Raw genomic sequence first — 19,644 nt, 5'->3', positions numbered from 1 at the left:
TTTGTACAATGACTATTTTAATTATAGTTTACTTCCCGTTTCGTTCTTGATGATAACTCAATTTATTAATTTTTTTTGTTAGTAATTGACTGCGTATAACGCTTGTGAGCTATCATATAATTCGACGGAGATTTATAGAGTACTTGACATTCTATAAATTCTTGTGAAGTGTATGTATACATCTAACTCCCCTGCTTCACCAACCCGGATTTCCTTTTCTTATCACACGACTATTACAAGCGTACTTTTACTTTCAGAGATGACATTGATTCGATTCCTACCATGATCTGATATATGTTTTATATTTACAAAAACGTGAGTTTAAACTTTTAATTATCATTTTTTTTAATATAAGGCATGCCTGTTTGAATTTTGTTGTGTCCTGTCACGGAATTAGCGCTAAGTCCGTGGTACTGTCAAATAATACTATTGATTCGGTGTTTAGTATGGTTTAACCTTTTTAAGAACAGAACGATTATAGCTATGATATGATCACTTTGTTTATCGATTCTGAATTCATAAATTAATAATTCTGGTCTTCATTGTACGTGGACAACTTCAAAATTGCTATTTCAGCTGACTAACGAGATGAATTGTGAAGTCGTTATGATACTGTTAATGACGATACCATACACCTTGTCTTATGAGATGAAAGACCAACGTAAGTACTTTGGTACATACTATTATCTTATATTGTGTTTCAATAGTAGTGAAGATAACAGTTAGCAGTCAGTTCAATTTATTGTGTTGAAATCATGTCAAAGTATCGAGAAAATAAAGGAACGAACCCTCTTTTGTTGTAATGTAAACATGCTATTTTCCTGAACTGATGTTGATGTGGGATCCTGTTGTAGTGGTTAAGCCTGGTGACACAGCCTTATTCCGGTGTGCTGGTAGTCAGGATGAGGTAGGGCCAGTTTATTGTATATTGTTGTACCTCTGCTATACTTTGTTGAACTGTTTATGTATGTATATATATATATATATATATATATATATACAATATACTTTGCGGACATGTATAATACGATCGCTGTGAGTGACGGTCATCCACTAAACTTACTTTTAAAACCTTTGCATTCGCTATAAGTTATACATGTAGAAATACGAAATGGATATACAGCCTTTGTAGTAAAAATGACACAATGAATTAAACAAGTCATATCGACCGAGTTAGTACCTAAGTCGTAACTCATACGTATTTACGATGCAAACATAGATATGCACTATTTTATAACAAAGGAAAACGCGCATGATATCACGGGGATCACTTTTAAGAGGAATATGATTTTACAAGGTTCTAGATTTTAGTGTGCTGACGTGCATGTAATTAAACCTTTAAACAATTTTATAATTTAAACGAAACTGCACATAATCTATAACGTCTGTTTCAGACGTCATGGTTCAGGGGAACGGAAGTGCTGAGGGACGGAGGAAACATTAAGATATCTGACAAACGATTCACTTTCAGAGATGATGCCGATGATGAACAGCTGATGGCATTATCTGACACAGTTTTTGGAGATAGTAACTCGTATGTGTGTCGGTCTAACACGGGAGATAGAGAACCACTAGTGGCATACACACTTGTAGTATCAGGTTTGTATTAGCCTACATTAATTCTCTTCCTTGTCAGAATTTGACTTGTAACGGACATGCTCACTCAAAGTAAGTTTAAGCATCCAATTGACGTCATAAGTGGAGATCGTGCATCAACAATTACGTTGTACTCATCGTAACACTAATTGATATAAATATTAAGTAACAGTTTTATATGTATACGTTAAGAAACAACATATTTTCAGTAGAATGTCATTTACAGTAATCGCTTTTCAGCCGTGGCACGGTTCGTAATACTATATGATAGGAACATTCCATCCGAAGGGTTTTCAAATTTGGTAAAACCCGACGCTTTTGCCAAATTTGAAAATCCCGAGGGTGGAATGTCCCTATCCTACACCCTTGGGCATGAAAGAGTATTTTACTCTCATTCCAACCACCAGAATTTGGACTACCCACCATTTTGAAAATGAATTTTTCCCCTGAACTTTTTAAACGAAAACGAATTAGCCAGCCAGATTAGGCATATCCCATATTTACAAACAATGTTTGCACAGAAAAATTAATCACATCTTTCTAACGTGTTCGGTAAACATACAATGGCACAGTTCCGCTATCGCAATCCCGGATGGATTTTCGTAACCGTTCCGGTATTTACTAATCACTCATCACTTCCGGGGAGTTCAACCAAGCACGCCCCAGTAAACAAACTCAATGAAGATTACCCGAGGCGATTAAATCGTATACTGTACAGGTAAATAACATGTTCGATAAACTACAGATGGCATCTCGATAGGCGTTTACCGTTGTTGACAAAAGACGATTGTCATTTATGTTAAAGAGAAATCTAATATCGGCAAAAAAACATCATTATTGACGCGATGGCGTTATGAAATGTCATGCTTGCCGATGATAGACATTTTTCAGCTATGTTGTGTTTAATGATGGACAAAAAATGATAAGAGAAACATGTTCTTACATCAAACGCAACTGTTATTCTTCTTTCTTGTGTTAATTATTATTTTTAAATATACAGGATTTCAAAAGTCATTTTGTACCTAAAGTAAAAAGCTGTTTGGCAAGCTACCCACAAATCACGAACTTCATAACATTGTGCATAACCTGAAATAAATTAAAAAAACGTTTTTTTCCCCTACATGTACAGTCAATAAATCATGTTACAATATTTTGTAGATGGGACGTAAATACTGTTGTGTACCAGGATGTTCCAATACATCAGCTAATGTAACTGAAGAGGGGAAAAAAGTAACCTTACATAGGCTTCCAATGGCAGAAAGTAGGAGTCACATAAAACAACAATGGATACGGCGTCTGCGCAATGTTCGAGCAAATCTAATTGTAAATGACAACACCAGAGTTTGTTCGGATCATTTTGAAGGGGAATTCATAGAAACCTCCGTACCATCTTTATTTCCGTCAAAACCACCAAAAGATGTCCTTAAGCAAAGAAGGCCCTTAGTACGCCATCCAATAGAAAATGAAAATAATTTTGGATTAGAGATGCTTTATGAAACTGTGCAAGTGTTTGAGGAGTCATATGCACAGCCAAATTCTGTTGAAAATGTATGCGAGTCTGAAGATAAAATCAAGTCGAAAACAAGAGTTAATGTTGAAACAAACACTTATCCAGTAATAAGTTGTGATGCGGCAAGTCAAACTTTTGTAGTTCCACCAGGAACTACAAAAGATGCAAGTACCCAAGCAAATTTTCCACACATGATGCCGGAAGATCTGAAAGGGGACGATGACAAAACTAGATTTTACACTGGCTTTGTAACTTTTTCAATGTTTTGGCACTATTTCTTAACCACGATGAAACATGGTGCAGATAAACTACACTACTGGGAAGGGGATAAAAGATCAGGCGGTGCTGAGAAACTTTACCATCAGTCTGACCATATGAAACCAGGTCGTAAACGATCTTTGCGTCCCGAAGATGAATTTCTATTAGTATGTATGAGATTGCGTTTGGGTTTACTTCAAGAACATCTTGGTGATATATTTTGTGTTTCTAAAACAACTGTTTCTCGTATTGTAAACACTTGGGTGAACTTCTTATATGCCCATGCAAAACACTTGGTCCCTTGGCCATCTAGAGAGCAGATTTTGTGCAATCTCCCAAAAAGTTTTCAGGATTACAAAGACTGTAGAGTAGTGATTGACTGTACAGAACTATTTACAGAAAAACCTTCTTCTCTCACAGCGCAATGGCTCACCTGGTCAGAATACAAACATTCTAATACATTTAAACTATTGATTGGTGTTGCGCCTAATGGACTTGTAAATTTTATCTCTCGTCTTTGGTGTGGTAATGCGTCTGACCGATACATTTTCGAAAATGATGACCTTCTTCCTAAGTTAAGTCCAGGTGACATGGTAATGGCAGATAAAGGATTTACAGTTGAAGATTTACTTCCAGTAAATATAAAGCTTAATATGCCACCAAGGATTCCAGGTTATCGACAGATGACCACAAATGAGTTTTTTCAGACTCAAGGTATTGCCTCTGCTCGTATCGTAGTTGAAATGAAAATGGAACAGTTTAAAAACTATCGGATACTAAGTGGCTCCTTACCTCTATCAGAGGCTCATCTAATTGAGCAGATGGCATTTTTATGCATTGCGTGGACAAATCTTTTGCCCCCATTAATGAAATAAATGTTGAATCTTACTTGGTACTTATTTATTTGCTACATGTATTTTAGATGGATGGATACTATTCAATTATAGCCTTTGGCTGAGGTCAATACCTGGATTTATCGACCCGAGGAGAGATATATTGACCGAGGATGCAGTCTTTTTATGAAAAAATAATAAATGTAGTTGTTTATTACTTAGTGATGAGCAATGTATCAATGATACATTACAGTATATGCATGAAATAGAGAAAAAAGCCAAGGAAAACTGAAACAAAAATATTGCTTTGATAAATTTTATTGGCAAAAGTTATATCATTTTTTTAATGAAATTTATAATCATTTGGTGTTTTTTTTGAAACAAGAGTTAAAAATAATTTTCTTACTAACCAACTCAAATGAACAAGAGGCCCAAGGGCCTTAGCGGTCACCTGAGTTATATCATAGGTACTGGTAGCTTTATTTTATTGTTAGATATATATAGATACACTGTACTTATCAAATGTCAAACCTGCATACAATGTACATGTATTTGATTAGCAGGGTTAATTGGACGTAGTAAACCACCTGATTTTTAAAATACTGGCACTTGTATATTAATTTCAAGAGACATGATAGAGTGGAATACCTCTTTTGACCCTTTCAGAAAATATTTCTGGCAACATGCCGCGTAAATAAAATTGTCTCAAAAATGGAAGCATGTTTTCTTTCCAAAAGTTGTCTTGAGATTCAATTCTCTGAAAATGTACATCTTTTTTAGTCCAGACAACAAAGTCTGTCCACCTCTGTTCACAAATGGCCATTTGGCCTTGTATTTGATACATGTAGTTATGTGTTGCTTTTAATTTCAAATCATTGTCTTCAAGATCACAAAAAAATGCTGGATCTTTAGCACAGTCCAATGGTGACATTCTTCTCCACAGCTTTGTAGCACCACCACTGTCAGATCCATATGGACATTTCACCTCCACAATTCCAGTACCACATTTGCTACAAGTAACCAAGCTATCCACACTTGCCCCAAGATATGGAAATTTAGGATTTACAACTAATCCCCTGTCATCTAATTCAACGTTTCCACCACAAAACTTTGAATGTTTTTTCCTGTAGTCCTTCAGGGCCTGCCGTTCATATTTTCTTCCATGCTGAAGGCTCTTCACAGTGCTTGGTGGAGGATTATACCCTCTCAAAGTTTTAACAAGATTGTCAGGTTGTGTTTTCTTTCTTTTGGATACATTTCCCATGTTGGAAGCTGTGATCAGCACAGTTCTTGCATCTGCCCAGTTTTTATTTAAACTCTGTCCTCTGGTTCCAACTTCTAAATTATCTATAATATCTGTATTTACATTCAGTTTGTTAAAAAATTCTAAAAATGCTGTCTTACATTCATCAGAGTCAAGATCCACAAAATCTGCATACGAAAAAGTTGGTTCAAAAATCTTCAAAAATGAAGAAATGTCTGTTGGTTGAGATTTAAGTGTTTTATACAGTACACATCCTGGGTTTACAACTTCAAGACCTTCAAGTAAATCATTCAAAAAAATGTCCGGGTCATTGCAGGCTGATGCTTGGAATGTGTCAGGGTAAGGACGCAACTTTTCCGTGTCTACGTTTGTTGAGAACCTAACTTCATGAACACGTTTTGGGCTTGGTTTTCTTTGAATGGGTCTAGGTCTATCCCATCTGCACTCCTGAGATGTGCATGCATTTTTCATTTTCACAAGTGTGAACAACAAACCTCCAACGTGTGCACAAAGCCCTGCCTCTCCAGCTTTACAGTCACAATATGCAGTCATTATATGTCCTGTTGACTTGGTGATACATACATTTAGACTGTACAGATTTGCTGTCTGACCAGTATTACCCACATGCACAATATTTCTCATAGGTGGCTTACACTTCGCTTTTACGTAACAAACTTCCGATTCTACAGACACATTATGATACGCAATGTCACGCAAAAAGTTTTATGCACAAAACTTCCTAGCTTTCTTAAGATGTCGTTGAAATCGTGCACGTTTTCCAGATGTAGGATTGGTTTGATATAAGAAATAATTTTCAATGTCTTTGTCACTGATATCTGGTAAATTATCATTTGAGACGGTTGTCCACGAACTGTCCAGTTTAGAGAAATCTGTATGCATTCTCTGGCTCATTTCTAAGTCGCTATCGATGACACTTGAGTCTGAATCCAATAGATTCTGGTATGCACGAAAAACACGCTTTACAAGCACATCTTTTGAGCCACTTCTTTTCAACCCATGATCTTCCAACCAACCTTTCAGTTTTTTCACAGTCCATTTTTTCAGGTCATCAATATTCGGTACTGAACTGTCATCCTCAGAATGGTCAGAACAATCCAGTTCCATCATAGCTGAAATGAAGTTTTAAATATATATGTTCTATACAGTAACTTCCATATTAGATACAGAACAAAGCTAACAGAAACTGTCCGGTAAAAACGTAATAAAAACATTGACATTTGAGTTTCAATAACGTTTTCTTGCGCTATTTGAACTTAAAAACTAATTATCTGTAGATAAAAAATGGTGTATGGCTATCTATTCTAAGACTACATCATTGTTATAACTGATTTGCAAAAGTGATCCGATTTGGGTACCGATCCGATTTGGGTACTGCCACCTTACTGTAGCGGTAAAATGCGTTATCTTGTCATAATATATCGTCTACAACTTACCATGTTGTCATCTAGCGTATATTAGTGTTGAGAAATTTTAATTTTTACATAGATCTCGTATCATTAAACTGATGATTTTTAGTGAAATTCGCTCTAAAATCGTGTTGTCCTGTGAAACGGAGCGAACTCCCCGGAAGTGAAATCGAGTGCAAACTAATGTCCGGAACGTATGCATAAAAATATCCGAAACCGTGATAGCGGAACCGTGCCATTTCATCACGTCGCCTTTTCCGCATTGCGGCATCCGAGAGTTCCAAATTCGTGACGTCACGTCAGTGTTGAGCCATTGTGACGTCACGTCAAGTGAAATGGGGTGTAAAATAGAAATTTCCTACACCCCTTTTCTTACCATGGACAGCTCTATCTTACACACAGGGAAATGAGAGAAAATGTGTGTACTCTTTGTGAATAATTTAATTAAATTAACTTATATTCCTCTACAGTTTAAAATTAATAAATTAAGGAGTTCTGTGCACCCTCGTCCCTCCACATCTGTTTCAACAGTTGTATAGACCAATTTAAATGTTTAACTGTTTTGCCCCAAACATAACTGTTGCGTTCTAGAAGGATGACACAGCTGTATGATGCAGTGACATATTGTATCTATTATCAAATTTTAAAGATGCATTCACCTTTGAGTGTGTTACATATATATTTTAACTCAACATATTACAGTGGTGGAAACATTTCCAATAGAAAATAATTTCAATTGAATTATTTCTATAGGGTGGCTTTAAAAAATCTGTCTGCACTATTCAGATAAATTTCATGAAATGCCCCTATATATAGCTATAGCAGTAAAACATTTTTATTTTATTTTGTTCCACTCTTGGTTTTGGTCAAATTGTGAACATTTATGATTGATTCACAATTTTAGTATTGTCAATACTTGTTTCAACTGTCTTAATGGTGTTTTTGACATGTCTTTCCTAAACTAACTGTGGTGAACGCAGATAAATAAAAAACATTTCAGCTGTATCCCAGATTTCTTCAGACAAACAACAAATTAGGCTACGTTATCGAATGGTAATTATGTGTCATTTAATAACAAATGATCAAGTCAAAATGAAAAATTGAGAAGGCAGATACAGCTAGGAAATATGTTTTGTAATAATACCCAGAACCTCCAGCGATCAGAGTAACTAATGGCAGCTTCAGCGGACCGCTGGTGGAGGTCAATGAAACCGGAAACGTGAGCCTGTGGTGTAATGTAACCGGGGTTCCCCTACCCAGGATATCCTGGTATGCCTACCTAAACAAGACCAACCCTATCGGTAGGTACTTGTGGCTTTCACAGTAATATTTGCAACATATACTGGTACAATATTTAAACTTTGAGCTGTATTATAAGTATGTTTACGCTCGTTCAAATCTTAAAAATATATGTAAAATGCCAAAAAAAACCACTGTCAAATATACCAGTGTTACGCTAAGTTGTGCTAATGCGTGTGCCTGTAAGCAGACTTCAATGAGGAAATTATCCTTCTTTATCTATATCATCTACAAATATTGCTTAAATTTATACACGTAAACTTTGCGAGGAACAAATGATAACTACGGCGATAGTACATATCCTGTATTATCAGGAATCATATTATTCCCTTCCGTTTGATTACATAATTGTCTGGAGTTAATTGCCATCTCTTCTCGTTTGCTGCATGTGCTGCATTGAGTCACACTGGTTTCCGCCTCGTTCGATGTGTTATATTCCGTCATAATGTTCCTCCTTCTCATTCGGTTGTGTTATCTTGAGTATTCTACTTTCATGATTCGTCATGCCTCTTCTGATTTGGTTGTATTTTCTTGTGTCTTACTGTCTCTTCTTCTCATTTGATTGTATAATCTTGAGTCAAACTGTATCCCCTTTCTCCTTTGTTTGTGTGACATTGAGGCATATTGTCTCCTCTTATCTTTTGAATATGTTGACTTGAGTCAAATTGTCTCCCCTCTAGTTATCTTGAGCAATATTGACTCTCTTCCCGTATGCTGGTGTTATCTTGAGTAATATTGACTACCCTCACGTTTGATTGTTTTAGGTAGCAGTATAAAGACGAAATGTCCTTTTCCATATATAAAAAAACATGTCTGCGAGGTACATAGATAGCGATTCTTCTAGCACAGTTCACAAACAGACAGATAGTTTCATGTTTGATATTTTCGGGTTTTTTTCTTCAAATTTCCCCGGTTATCATGCCAATACCCACATTTTCTGTAAATTACTGCAATATATTCTCTTTCAGAAATCGGTATTAATGGACCAAAACTGCAAATACGAAATATTTCGAGATACTGTCCTTGGCGATATTACTGCGAGATGGAATTCGCTCAATACGAGGACATGACATCAAAAAAGGAAATGAACCTAACCATTAATTGTAAGTTATTTACAGCTGAATATGTCTTGATCAAGTTCCCCAAACGAACCCCCCTTGATGCAAATATGTTAATAACCTGCAATGAAAATGAGTTTGTATTTGGGGCAAAGGTAAAGGAACTGATGATAATTATATGAAGTAATGTACTTTCTCGAGTCGTCGTGCCCCCCTTCAGGTTTACGTTGCATAATCCTGTGTCTCACCGTCTCCTCAATCTGAATGTAACCGTCAATATCACTTAATTATATTTCTATAAAAATGACACCGAATTGTTTTTGGTTTATATTTCGCGTATTTTTCAGACCGAAAATATAGCAATGATTCTTTGTGAAATACATTCGTCAACAGTACATTGTATTCATACAGATATTAATTCTGATGTTTGATTTCAGATTCGCCGAGTGTTGTGCTGCAAATCTCGAAGCGATCTACTGATGAAATTGATTGGCACTACATAGAGTTAAACGAAACAGAAAATAGTTTTGCAACGAACATAACAGACCGGATAAGCCTGCACTGCTTAGTCGATGCCAGGCCTTACAACTCTAGTACATGGCTATTCAATGGTACACCCTTCGTCACTCATAGTCGTGTGGACAGTAAACCGAACATAGGTTTTCAAGTTCCATTCACTTATGAGATAACGGAATTTAACATCGCTGTTCAGGAACACTACAAGTTACTTATGGTTGTATTTAAATTCCAGACAATTAGAGCTTATGGAGAGTTCGAGTGCCAGGCCCAGAATGCATTGGGAATGCAATCAGCATCTTTTAGCATACGTGAACCATAGAATCTACAACTTGTTCCTCTACACTGATTTTGGTGACACTAAAGGAGATATACGCTTACAAGAATCACATGTTGTAAATAACATTTTTTTTTATCACATGATTTTCGTAATCATAACTTATGATTGTGTATTGTTTGTTCATGTTGTACCCCAGATTTGTTTATCACACACAATTTTGTTGTAAGTGCAATGATTATTTTCACTCCGTTTTTTTCAAATAATATTTTGTCATTATGTTGTAAGTGTCGATGTTTCGACGATTCTACATGAGCTTTCTATTTTAAATTCCATTATCAAAAACTAACGCTTCATTGTTTTTATACAAATGCTGAAATTCATTCGCCATTTATTCCTCCTTTTATACTTTCATGAAAGCATAATTAGTCCTGATTCCTACAAGAGAACCAGAAAATGAAATAATAAATAATGACTAGTTGATTGGGAAAACAAATAAAACTGTACACTAAGTAAGATATTGTACTAGTTTTATATGACGTTGTTGGATAATGATGACCCTGCTGGAGGTATAATAGCCATCTCTAATGGACATGTAATTGGAAACAACAGATATGTTGTACACCCCACCCCGACCTACATAATTATGTAGACCTTATAAAAAATATATAATAAAACTTCATTAGAATTTTATTCATTTGTTTTACGTATATGACATCTCTCACGTTGTGATCATACAAGGAATGGAGGCAATATTTTTTTTATTTTTTGGGCATCATTGTAGCGTGCCAATATGTGAAAACAACCCAATATGCGAAAACAGGAAAAACTATATGGGTTGTTTTCACATATTGGCACGATACACAGCATCCTTCAATGTAGCTAGGATATCCACTAGGCAAACATAATCATCCTACACATAATGGTTCTTCAGAAGGAGTCGCATTAAGGGAAAAGATGACGGACGGACGACAATCGGACGATATACGGACTACGGTAACCGTTCCATTCAATATATTTACAGGCACATCGTGCCAGGTACACATTGTGAGAAAAGGGTTTCCATGACGCGAATGTACTAACATGTTGTAGCAAGTCCGTAACTGTTTACATTGTACTTGTTCTTTACATTTATCAACGTTTTTCCTGTTGAAATTCGAGATCAAGGTGCATTGTATATCTTGCGTTTATTGTTTGGTTGCTAAATTAGGATATTACAATATTTTGTTTAGTATGACGTCATCATGTTCTGATATGTTGTCCTTTAACGTAAATAATTTTGGTGGGTTTTATTTACTATCTAGTCTAGCGTCAAATGTATGATACATTATCGAATAATTATTGTCATAAAGTAACCGACATGAAAAAATATTCAATTCAATTGAAATTTATTTGCACATTTGTAACTACAAAGTAGTTTGAAGGCAAAACAGTAAAACACAAAATTAACATGGCTTCAAAGAAAAAATTTGATTTAAACATTTTTAGCTGCAAAGGCCATACCTTATACTGTCAGCAAGCCCACTCTCCTCAGATCTAGAGTCTGTTTATATGTTACTGAGAAAACGTAGTAATATTTTCAATTAATGCATAAATAAATAAAACAAAATAAAAATGAATAATAAAAATAACCAACACTGCAGTATCCATGCGATCGTTCTACTTTTTAATTGAATTTACTTATTGGACAATTTAATTGTATTAATGTCATTAATTTCATTTTCGTTTATGATTTAAACCATTATAGATATAGCGGAAATAATTTAGGTATTTATGCTCATGCCAGGATATGCACTACCAATAATGTTAACAGTGACATTGTTATGCATGGAGGAGGTCAGTTTGAATCGACGATGTAGACATTATAAAAGCATAAACTCATGTTGTTGTTTTTTTGTTTTTTTTTGTTTTTATCGAAGAACAAAACATGTGAATATGACTAATTGAATGTAAAACTACATTTTAATATAGATAGTTCTGCTGTATAATTTATATGTATTTAGTTTGAAAGTGCACCTGCATTATGTAATAGCATTTAAAAGCAATCCCCTAACACATACAGAAACATTTGCATGTATTGAAAATTCGTTTTTACAACTGCTATAAATGTAAATTAGCTATCCAAAAGCAGGTCCGTTGTGTGACGTAGAATGGGACGCTGACTTGATAAACACAGGTGGATCAGACGACTCGAAGCTGGAAATAACCATGCTATGGATGTGACCATGCGCAGCTGTATGGAAGACGATGGACTTCAAATCATATACGACGGCTGCCAGTCCGTGGCCCTTTCCTGAGAAGCTGTCGGCAGCATGTTGGGGATACAGAAACCAGGTGGCGATACCATACTGCATCACTAGGTGACGGTGAGGAGACGACACATGAAGGGTTATAGTCCCGTACAGGTCGTTATGATATGTACCGGCATACCCGTTGACGTCACGATGGAACGGCAGGTCCGTTTCTATAGCAGAGGACACAGAGGCATCCTTCCTCATCCATGGTTCCGGGAAAGTACATAAGGTTGTTTCATTTAACCAGGGGGTTTCTCCTAGCGCCACGTCCGCAAGGTAGTTGTGGAGTAAAGTTCGTAACACGTAATCAGAGTCGGAACCAGTCATGGATGTAAATATGCCTATGTCGGAGTTGGGGATAAGTGTTAGCAGAGATGAGTAGCCTGAAATGGTGCCGGTGTGGCGGAGGATAGGGTACCCTGTAGTAAAAGAAAGAGTATGGTACATGTATTTGGTGGTGCTACACACTAACGGATTACAGTAGACAAGCAGTTGCGAGCAATTGGTCAATGTAATATACCTTATTTGATTTTAGTATTAAACACAGATATTTGAAATCTTGTTGTAATTAAGTGTCCTAAATGTTTTTAGTAAAAGAATGATAAAAACACAAGTGTATAGACTACCAATTGCTTAAACAGCGAAGTCAAAATCCATGTGCATTGTTCACAACGTACCTCGGTAATAGCCGTTCCTCCAGCCAAACGCATAACTATACTCGCTTGTAGCGACAGGCACATTGGGTCTACTGAAGTACTTGGAGGAATGGCCGATGGAGTTACGTGGGTAGTAGATGGAGGCAAGAATGTCACTGTCCATGACCTTTGTCCCCGAGACGCTTCTTCCTCCACTGAGATGGAACATCATCCATTTCGTCATGTCTTCTGCACTACTCATAACACCTATTGCACCCGGCATATTGCCCCATGCTCTAAAGTATAAGTATCATATAGAAAGAAATGCGTCGTTATATAAATAGTTTAACTGTCGTCGAGAAGCGTTATGTCAATTTCTGTTCCTTTAATCTACGGTACAACGACCAGAGACAGTTATGATGTATTTTTGTTATTTTTTGCCCGTTTTATAAACATTCTCTTCTTGAAGTTGTGACGTAAGTAACATTCAAGGTGTGGTTAAACATTAACCTTATTATTTGTGACGATATTGAGTATCTATTTCCTTACGTGGTTTGATCATTTACGGTCGATCCGGACAATAATATACGCCATCTTTGCTTAATATGCAAATGAAAAAGCAGACGGTATATCATGGCTATGCAAGTCAAGGCAAAGGTTTCTTTTCGTGGTGGAGTATCTGTTATTTCGTTAATTGTTGTAATCGACATTAGATATTTAATTTCAGAGTATACCTGTTCAAATACATGTAAAACAAATACAAACATGTATCTTGGTGGGTTTTTTTAAATGGGCGATGGCAGACTGACCTCAGTAATTCGAAAGGGACGGCGTGGCTATGTCCTGTAGCTTTTGCGGTGACGTATCCTTGCGCGACCTTTGATACGGAAAGGTCAACTTTTGACAGGAACGAGGAGGACGACATCCCCAGATGTGTATATAGGTTTTCCTCAACAAGTTTCTCCCAAGATTTCCTTCCAAGCTTCTCCGATATAGCTGAGACCAGTCCGTACATAAGGTTGTTATATTCATATACACTTTGGAAAGGGTGGTTCGACTTTAAATATTTCATACGACTGTGAAAAAAAAAAATCATAAGAACAAATATAATGTTTCGTTTTAAGATAAGAAAATATGTATCATCCGTTACGTTGATAGTCTAATAATGATATTTTAAAAAAAATGAAATATCCGAGGAAAAAACACAACACTTTGTCAATCTGATAAACCTTATAGACCCCATTATAATACGTTTTATCCAATAAGAAAACGAATCACCAATTTTTGATCAACCATGACATATCAACGTTAGCGAACATGTGTTCTGTCAGATCTTGTTATTACGCCAAAACTATCGCTTACATTCCTTCGTCGTGCGTCGTCAGTCACATTTCACATATATCACTTTTTCTCAAAAGCCACTGATATCAATAACATTTTGGAGGAAGCTTCCATGACAAAAGACAAGCCAAAATTGTTAGTTATTTAGCCTTCACCTCAAGAAGCCGAAGGAGAAATGCTAAAACGGATCAACATTGATAAAGGTTCAAAAGTCTTCATCTTCAGACCCAGATATCCTAGAAGCTAATACTCTTCAAGAATAGAAAGCCTTCAAATGCTTCATCATAATTGTGATTTTTTTTCACTTGTTCAAGAGAAGATATGTGTTTCGAAAGCCGAACACTTGGGTTTCGAAAATGATTATTCACAATAGACAACTTTATAGCATAAACATATTTATCATCCCAACGTGTTATCCACATGTTTGCAACACAACTATTACATGTACAGCAGTTGTGAGGAAAATATTGAATACGGTAACAATTTCGTTCCAAACCCAGTCTTACACTCACATAAAGGGTGGATAAATCTATACCTTGGCAATGTTTGGAGCGTCAACGTTGGGTCGAGGTGGATCATGTTGTGTCGGGGAAGTCCCATGGTGTGAGACAAAAGGTCCCGGATTGCAGCATACTCTGTTCGGACCGCGGTAGAAAACTGGAACCCATTTCCGAAAATGTCAGCCACGTTTGAGTAAATAGTCAGACTGTAATAATGGAGTGAGAAATGGTTCTAAACATTACCAAATATTCCACTCTGGCATTAAATGTATGTTAGGCTTGAAGAGCCCCAATATCTAGATCTGAAGGATATTTGCAGACAACTTTGATGATAATGCATTGTCTATGGATAGAAGGACCATTTTGATTAAAACATTTCATGTTATTATATTTGGATTTTTTTATTTTGTTTTATCACGTGTCAAAGTAAATATATTTTATTACACTGGTAAAAGCAAATAAATGATATACGGAGTTGACATTACAAATAATGTTCACTGAACTTACAATAATTGTATATTATATTATCGTTTATTTAGTCAAGAATTTTCTTAAATTTTTATATAGAAGTTTAACAAATATATTTTAAACCTAACTGATCAATATCTTAATTCAACAACACAACGCATTATACTTTGGATACATTAGCCTATGGAGCTTACTTGTGCGCGGCAAGTTGTTTCATAAGAAGGGTAGCAGCAAAGGCTTTACTGACCGAGCCCAGGGCAAACAGTGTCGTGTTGGTCACCGGCTCCTGGGTGGTTTTGTTTCTCATCCCGTAGCCTCTAGACAGCAATACATGTCCGCCCTTCACGACACTCACGGCCAGCCCGGGGGTGGTCGGGTGACATTGAAGCACCTGTTACATAATGGCATGGGCGTCAACAATATGTTAATGTAGATAATATAGAAAAAAAACAATTGCACAGGAAATCATGAAATAAAACAACAAGTACTGTACACTGTACTAAATACTGACCGGTAGACCTTTCTGTCGTTTTGTGCTTCTTCGGGCGGACTGAAAACCCCCAAGAAAGCAGAAAAGCCAAGTGGGCCGTCTTGTATACTTGTTTTTTTTTTATATTATAAAGTACAAAAATTGCGCACGTGCACATATCGGCAAATTATAAGGAAATTATTTGTGATTTTCAACATCTTTCCTGTACGCATTTACTTCACGAATGTCGAAATTGCATGAATATTTTAGTAACTTAAGAACCGGCAGTACTTTATCTAAGATAAATGTCAAAACAAAATAACCAGTTTCACGTGATATGGAGACAGAACGTACGAATCAGGTACAAAGTATATTCTGGATATCAAAATTACATATTTTTTTATCATACATTTTATAATCGCCCAACGGCTGTTCGTCGTTCATGTAAAACTAAAACACGTGCGTCTTCTTCTCTCCATATTTTTATTCTCCAAACATCTTTATGAACATGATTGTCAATTGTAGATTCTAAAAATCATTGGTAAAGGGACATAGCTCGTACTATCAAGTTACACAATAAACGTTATCTCAAATTCGTCTACATTGCTGTACATTTGATCGGATTTTAAGACGTAGTTATATTTGATATACAATATCGATACAGTCTATCAATTACGTTTCAGTAACGATGTAAGGTCAAACATAATTTATCGTAAAGGCAATTATGTGGGAAAAAACACAGATAAAACGACTTAACGCATTACAGAAATAATATGTGATGATATTTCTAATGTTACCATAGAAAACAGACCACACAATGCTACGCAATGTCAAGTGAAGCATTCGTGCGCTAAGCGGAACAATACAGTGCCAGACTGGGGATTTGGGATATAAACAAATCCTCACCTTTCTTAGAACATGATCTACCGTGTGTATGAATGAGTGCTGACACAGCGATAACTCACAAACGAGGACTAGAGAACCCACCAGCAACCAAACCAGATTATAACCAGCCATAGTCAAATGTGGGTCGGTAACAGTGTAACGAGACATATCTTATCAGACGTAAGAAGTCTGTACAGAAGTGTGATCCCTTATATAGCTATCTATAGCGTTATTTGTGAATACACAGATTATTATCTCTTGTGGTATCATTTTAACACACTTTTTTTCTAAAATAAATATCTATTACGGGATTAATCTTATCAGGCATATGATTTTGTTACAACTATTAAACCCCGTGTAATTTTGTGCGTTACTGTGTATTTCATTATTTCTGTCCAAACCCCTCCTCTCCAAACACGTTTTGTCTGTGGAGAAAATATTTTCTGTTTGTTTCTGACCTACAACCTTGTAATGTTCGGTATCTGACAATCTACAATGTATATTAGTATAGTCCGAAACATTAGCATTTTCGACTAAATTATGTTGTTGTTTTTTGGGTTTTCTTTTGCAATTGCTTCGTTATATTCTCAAAGCTTCTCTTTATCCTAGTAATTGCAATATACATATCGTATAGTGTTTACATGTGTTAACCTAAAATAAGATAATTTAAAAGAGTATTCATCCTCAAATAAGACAATGAGTGATTTTTGGACGAAAACATGTTCACAAATCTGTTTAAAGCGCTGGTTTTACCTAATTTAGAGTACGCTTCAATTGTTTTGAGTCCAAAGAAAAACGAAAGAATATAGAACATTCAAAGAAGATCTATAAAATTACTTCCTAGATTAAGACTATTAGGTACAGAGAGAGACTACGCCGATTAAAGCTTCCAACTCTAACATACAGGCGCTTTAGCGGAGATACATGTATGAGTTCAAGTTTATGAATGGGCTCTACGATTCAAATTTGATGGATGGGTTGTATGATCTTGCCGCTCAAGGAAAAAACTCGTGGACACAGCTAAATATACTCAGACAAAATCGTATAATTTCAATATTACAAAACATTATCTACTCAATGAATAATTGATATCTGGAATAGTTTTCCGCAGTATGCTATTTCATCTCGTAAAGTATTTGACATTGAGAAATACTTTGACGAATTCTGGAAAGATCATGATTTGAAGCAAGATCAAACAGCGTCTTATTTATAGATTTATTTTATGTTTAACACAATGTATTTCAAATTGTATTGATGTGGATATAGAGGCAGGAATGCCTTGCGTCCACTAATATCCCATGACATCCTATTAGTAAATGTTGATATGCGTTTATCTTATATGGGAACAACTTGACTTCTTTAGACATATTTTTCGTAAGCAGGACAACAATATGCTAGTATTGGTAAATAGGATTTAGTCTCAATTTTACCCGGAAATACTTACTTTTTGAAGCACTTGGTTTCCCCTGCGGAATTTAGCCCGAGTTTATGTAGTCGTTAAATTGCTTTCATTGTAACGTCGGTTCATGTTGTTTGTTTGTTTGTTTGGGTGTTTGTTTGATTGCTGTTGGTTTGTACGAAGGCTAATTTTATTTTTCCTTTTTTCATTTGTTTATATTCTATTACTGACTAGCTTTGATACAATAGTTGTTTTATGAAATTCGAATTTCAGAGACAGCACTGAAATGTTGATTGTTTCTCAATTACCGGTTTTAAAACACTAAATGTTGTATAATAATATATAGAAGAGAATCATCAGTAAGCTTTACAAATAATATTGGACCTAAAGAATGAGATTCACGAGTATTGACCTCATGTAGCTACTGTATTTTAAACGCATATATATGCTACTTCACCAGAGTTCATTTCATAAGTGACACTATAAATGGTTTGCTACAAATGTACCTCAAGGAGGCAAATAAACCATCATACATGTCCCCTGTCTCAGGCACACAAACACACATGCAGGAATACACAACACACATGGATGCACGTCCTTACATGACCTTACAGTTGGGAGGGAGCAAACTTAACTTGGTATCTAGTGCACTTTGTAGTGCATACGTAGTGAACAAGGAAGTGCACTAGACAAAACATTTAAGTACACTCCAGTTCACCTCGGTGTTAACTCCAGTTTACTTCAGTGTTAACTCCAGTGCACTACGATGTTAATTCCAGTGCACTACGATGTTAATTCCAGTGCACTACGATGTTAACTACAGTGCACTACGATGTGAACTCCAGTGCACTTCGATGTTAATTCAAGTGCACACTCCAGTGCACTTCGATGTGAACTCCAGTGCACTCCAAAGTTTACCAAAGTTTTAAAGACTGAAGTACATACTTCAATAATTGTTTATAATGAAATGGGTTCCTTCATGCTATGAAAATCGAAAGGAAAAGGAAAAAATAGTTTAAATAAATATTTCATAATATCGATACACATATTTTTTTCTGATTACTTAAAAAGTTAATTAACATATACATGCACAAAGAGAAATTGTTCACTATCTCTGGTGATTATAGAAAATGTATAGATAACTGTACTATTGTAGAGGGAAAAATAGTTTTAAAACAGACTTTACCATAGTAAAAATCATATCACATTTCATAATCCCAAAGACAATTTAGAAAAAAACTATGACTCTAGTTTGACCCCTCCCCCTGGGTCTACTGGGTTCCCCACAATAACGTAGCAGGTATACAGCAGGTCTGGTGGTACAGTAATGAATTGTCACTTGCCATAATTCATGGCTACAGGGTTCAGTAAAGTTATATACATGTAAATAAATGAAATAAATTGATCGATTAACTAATAATTTAATTTTGCCTATCTCCCCCATAATATTTTTTGGGGTTTATATCGTATATACCTAAAAAGAAAAACAACTGATGACGGAACTACTTTTTACACTTCAGAATGCAAAATTACAACGCAGCTTTTTTTAGCGCAATTGTTTAGTTTACGTAAAAAATAAATAAATCTTTAACTGTGCATTTACAAAGTGTTTGTC

The 19,644-nt window shown here is 35.8% G+C and overlaps 3 protein-coding genes across 3 annotated transcripts; 2 read left to right on the top strand and 1 right to left on the bottom strand.

Annotated features, from left to right (window-relative positions):
• The first annotated feature begins 178 nt into the window (after nt 1-178).
• Nucleotides 179-10,550, top strand: LOC110445703 (hemicentin-2-like). The gene is made up of 7 exons (XM_021490477.1): nt 179-315; nt 577-661; nt 855-907; nt 1,395-1,599; nt 8,037-8,189; nt 9,156-9,290; nt 9,683-10,550. The coding sequence occupies exons 1-7, from the start codon at nt 295-297 to the stop codon at nt 10,081-10,083; spliced, it is 1,053 nt and encodes a 350-aa protein (XP_021346152.1). The 5' UTR covers nt 179-294; the 3' UTR covers nt 10,084-10,550.
• Nucleotides 2,187-4,240, top strand: LOC110445702. The gene is made up of 2 exons (XM_021490476.1): nt 2,187-2,314; nt 2,755-4,240. Exon 2 carries the CDS (start codon nt 2,755-2,757, stop codon nt 4,237-4,239), a length of 1,485 nt encoding a protein of 494 aa, XP_021346151.1. The 5' UTR covers nt 2,187-2,314; the 3' UTR covers nt 4,240.
• Nucleotides 10,551-11,452: 902 nt separating the features above from the next.
• On the bottom strand, nt 11,453-16,796 carry LOC110445701 (gigasin-6-like). The gene is made up of 6 exons (XM_021490475.1): nt 16,652-16,796; nt 15,471-15,667; nt 14,844-15,014; nt 13,777-14,043; nt 13,010-13,263; nt 11,453-12,751 (listed from the first exon to the last, which is right to left on the bottom strand). The coding sequence occupies exons 1-6, from the start codon at nt 16,760-16,762 to the stop codon at nt 12,156-12,158; spliced, it is 1,596 nt and encodes a 531-aa protein (XP_021346150.1). The 5' UTR covers nt 16,763-16,796; the 3' UTR covers nt 11,453-12,155.
• Between the last annotated feature and the right edge of the window lie 2,848 nt (nt 16,797-19,644).

This window comes from Mizuhopecten yessoensis, unplaced genomic scaffold (assembly GCF_002113885.1).
Source record: "Mizuhopecten yessoensis strain PY_sf001 unplaced genomic scaffold, ASM211388v2 scaffold2329, whole genome shotgun sequence".
Taxonomy (NCBI): Eukaryota; Metazoa; Mollusca; class Bivalvia; order Pectinida; family Pectinidae; genus Mizuhopecten; species Mizuhopecten yessoensis.
Note: the sequence above shows the minus strand (reverse complement) of the source record. Positions and strands in the feature narration are given on the sequence as shown.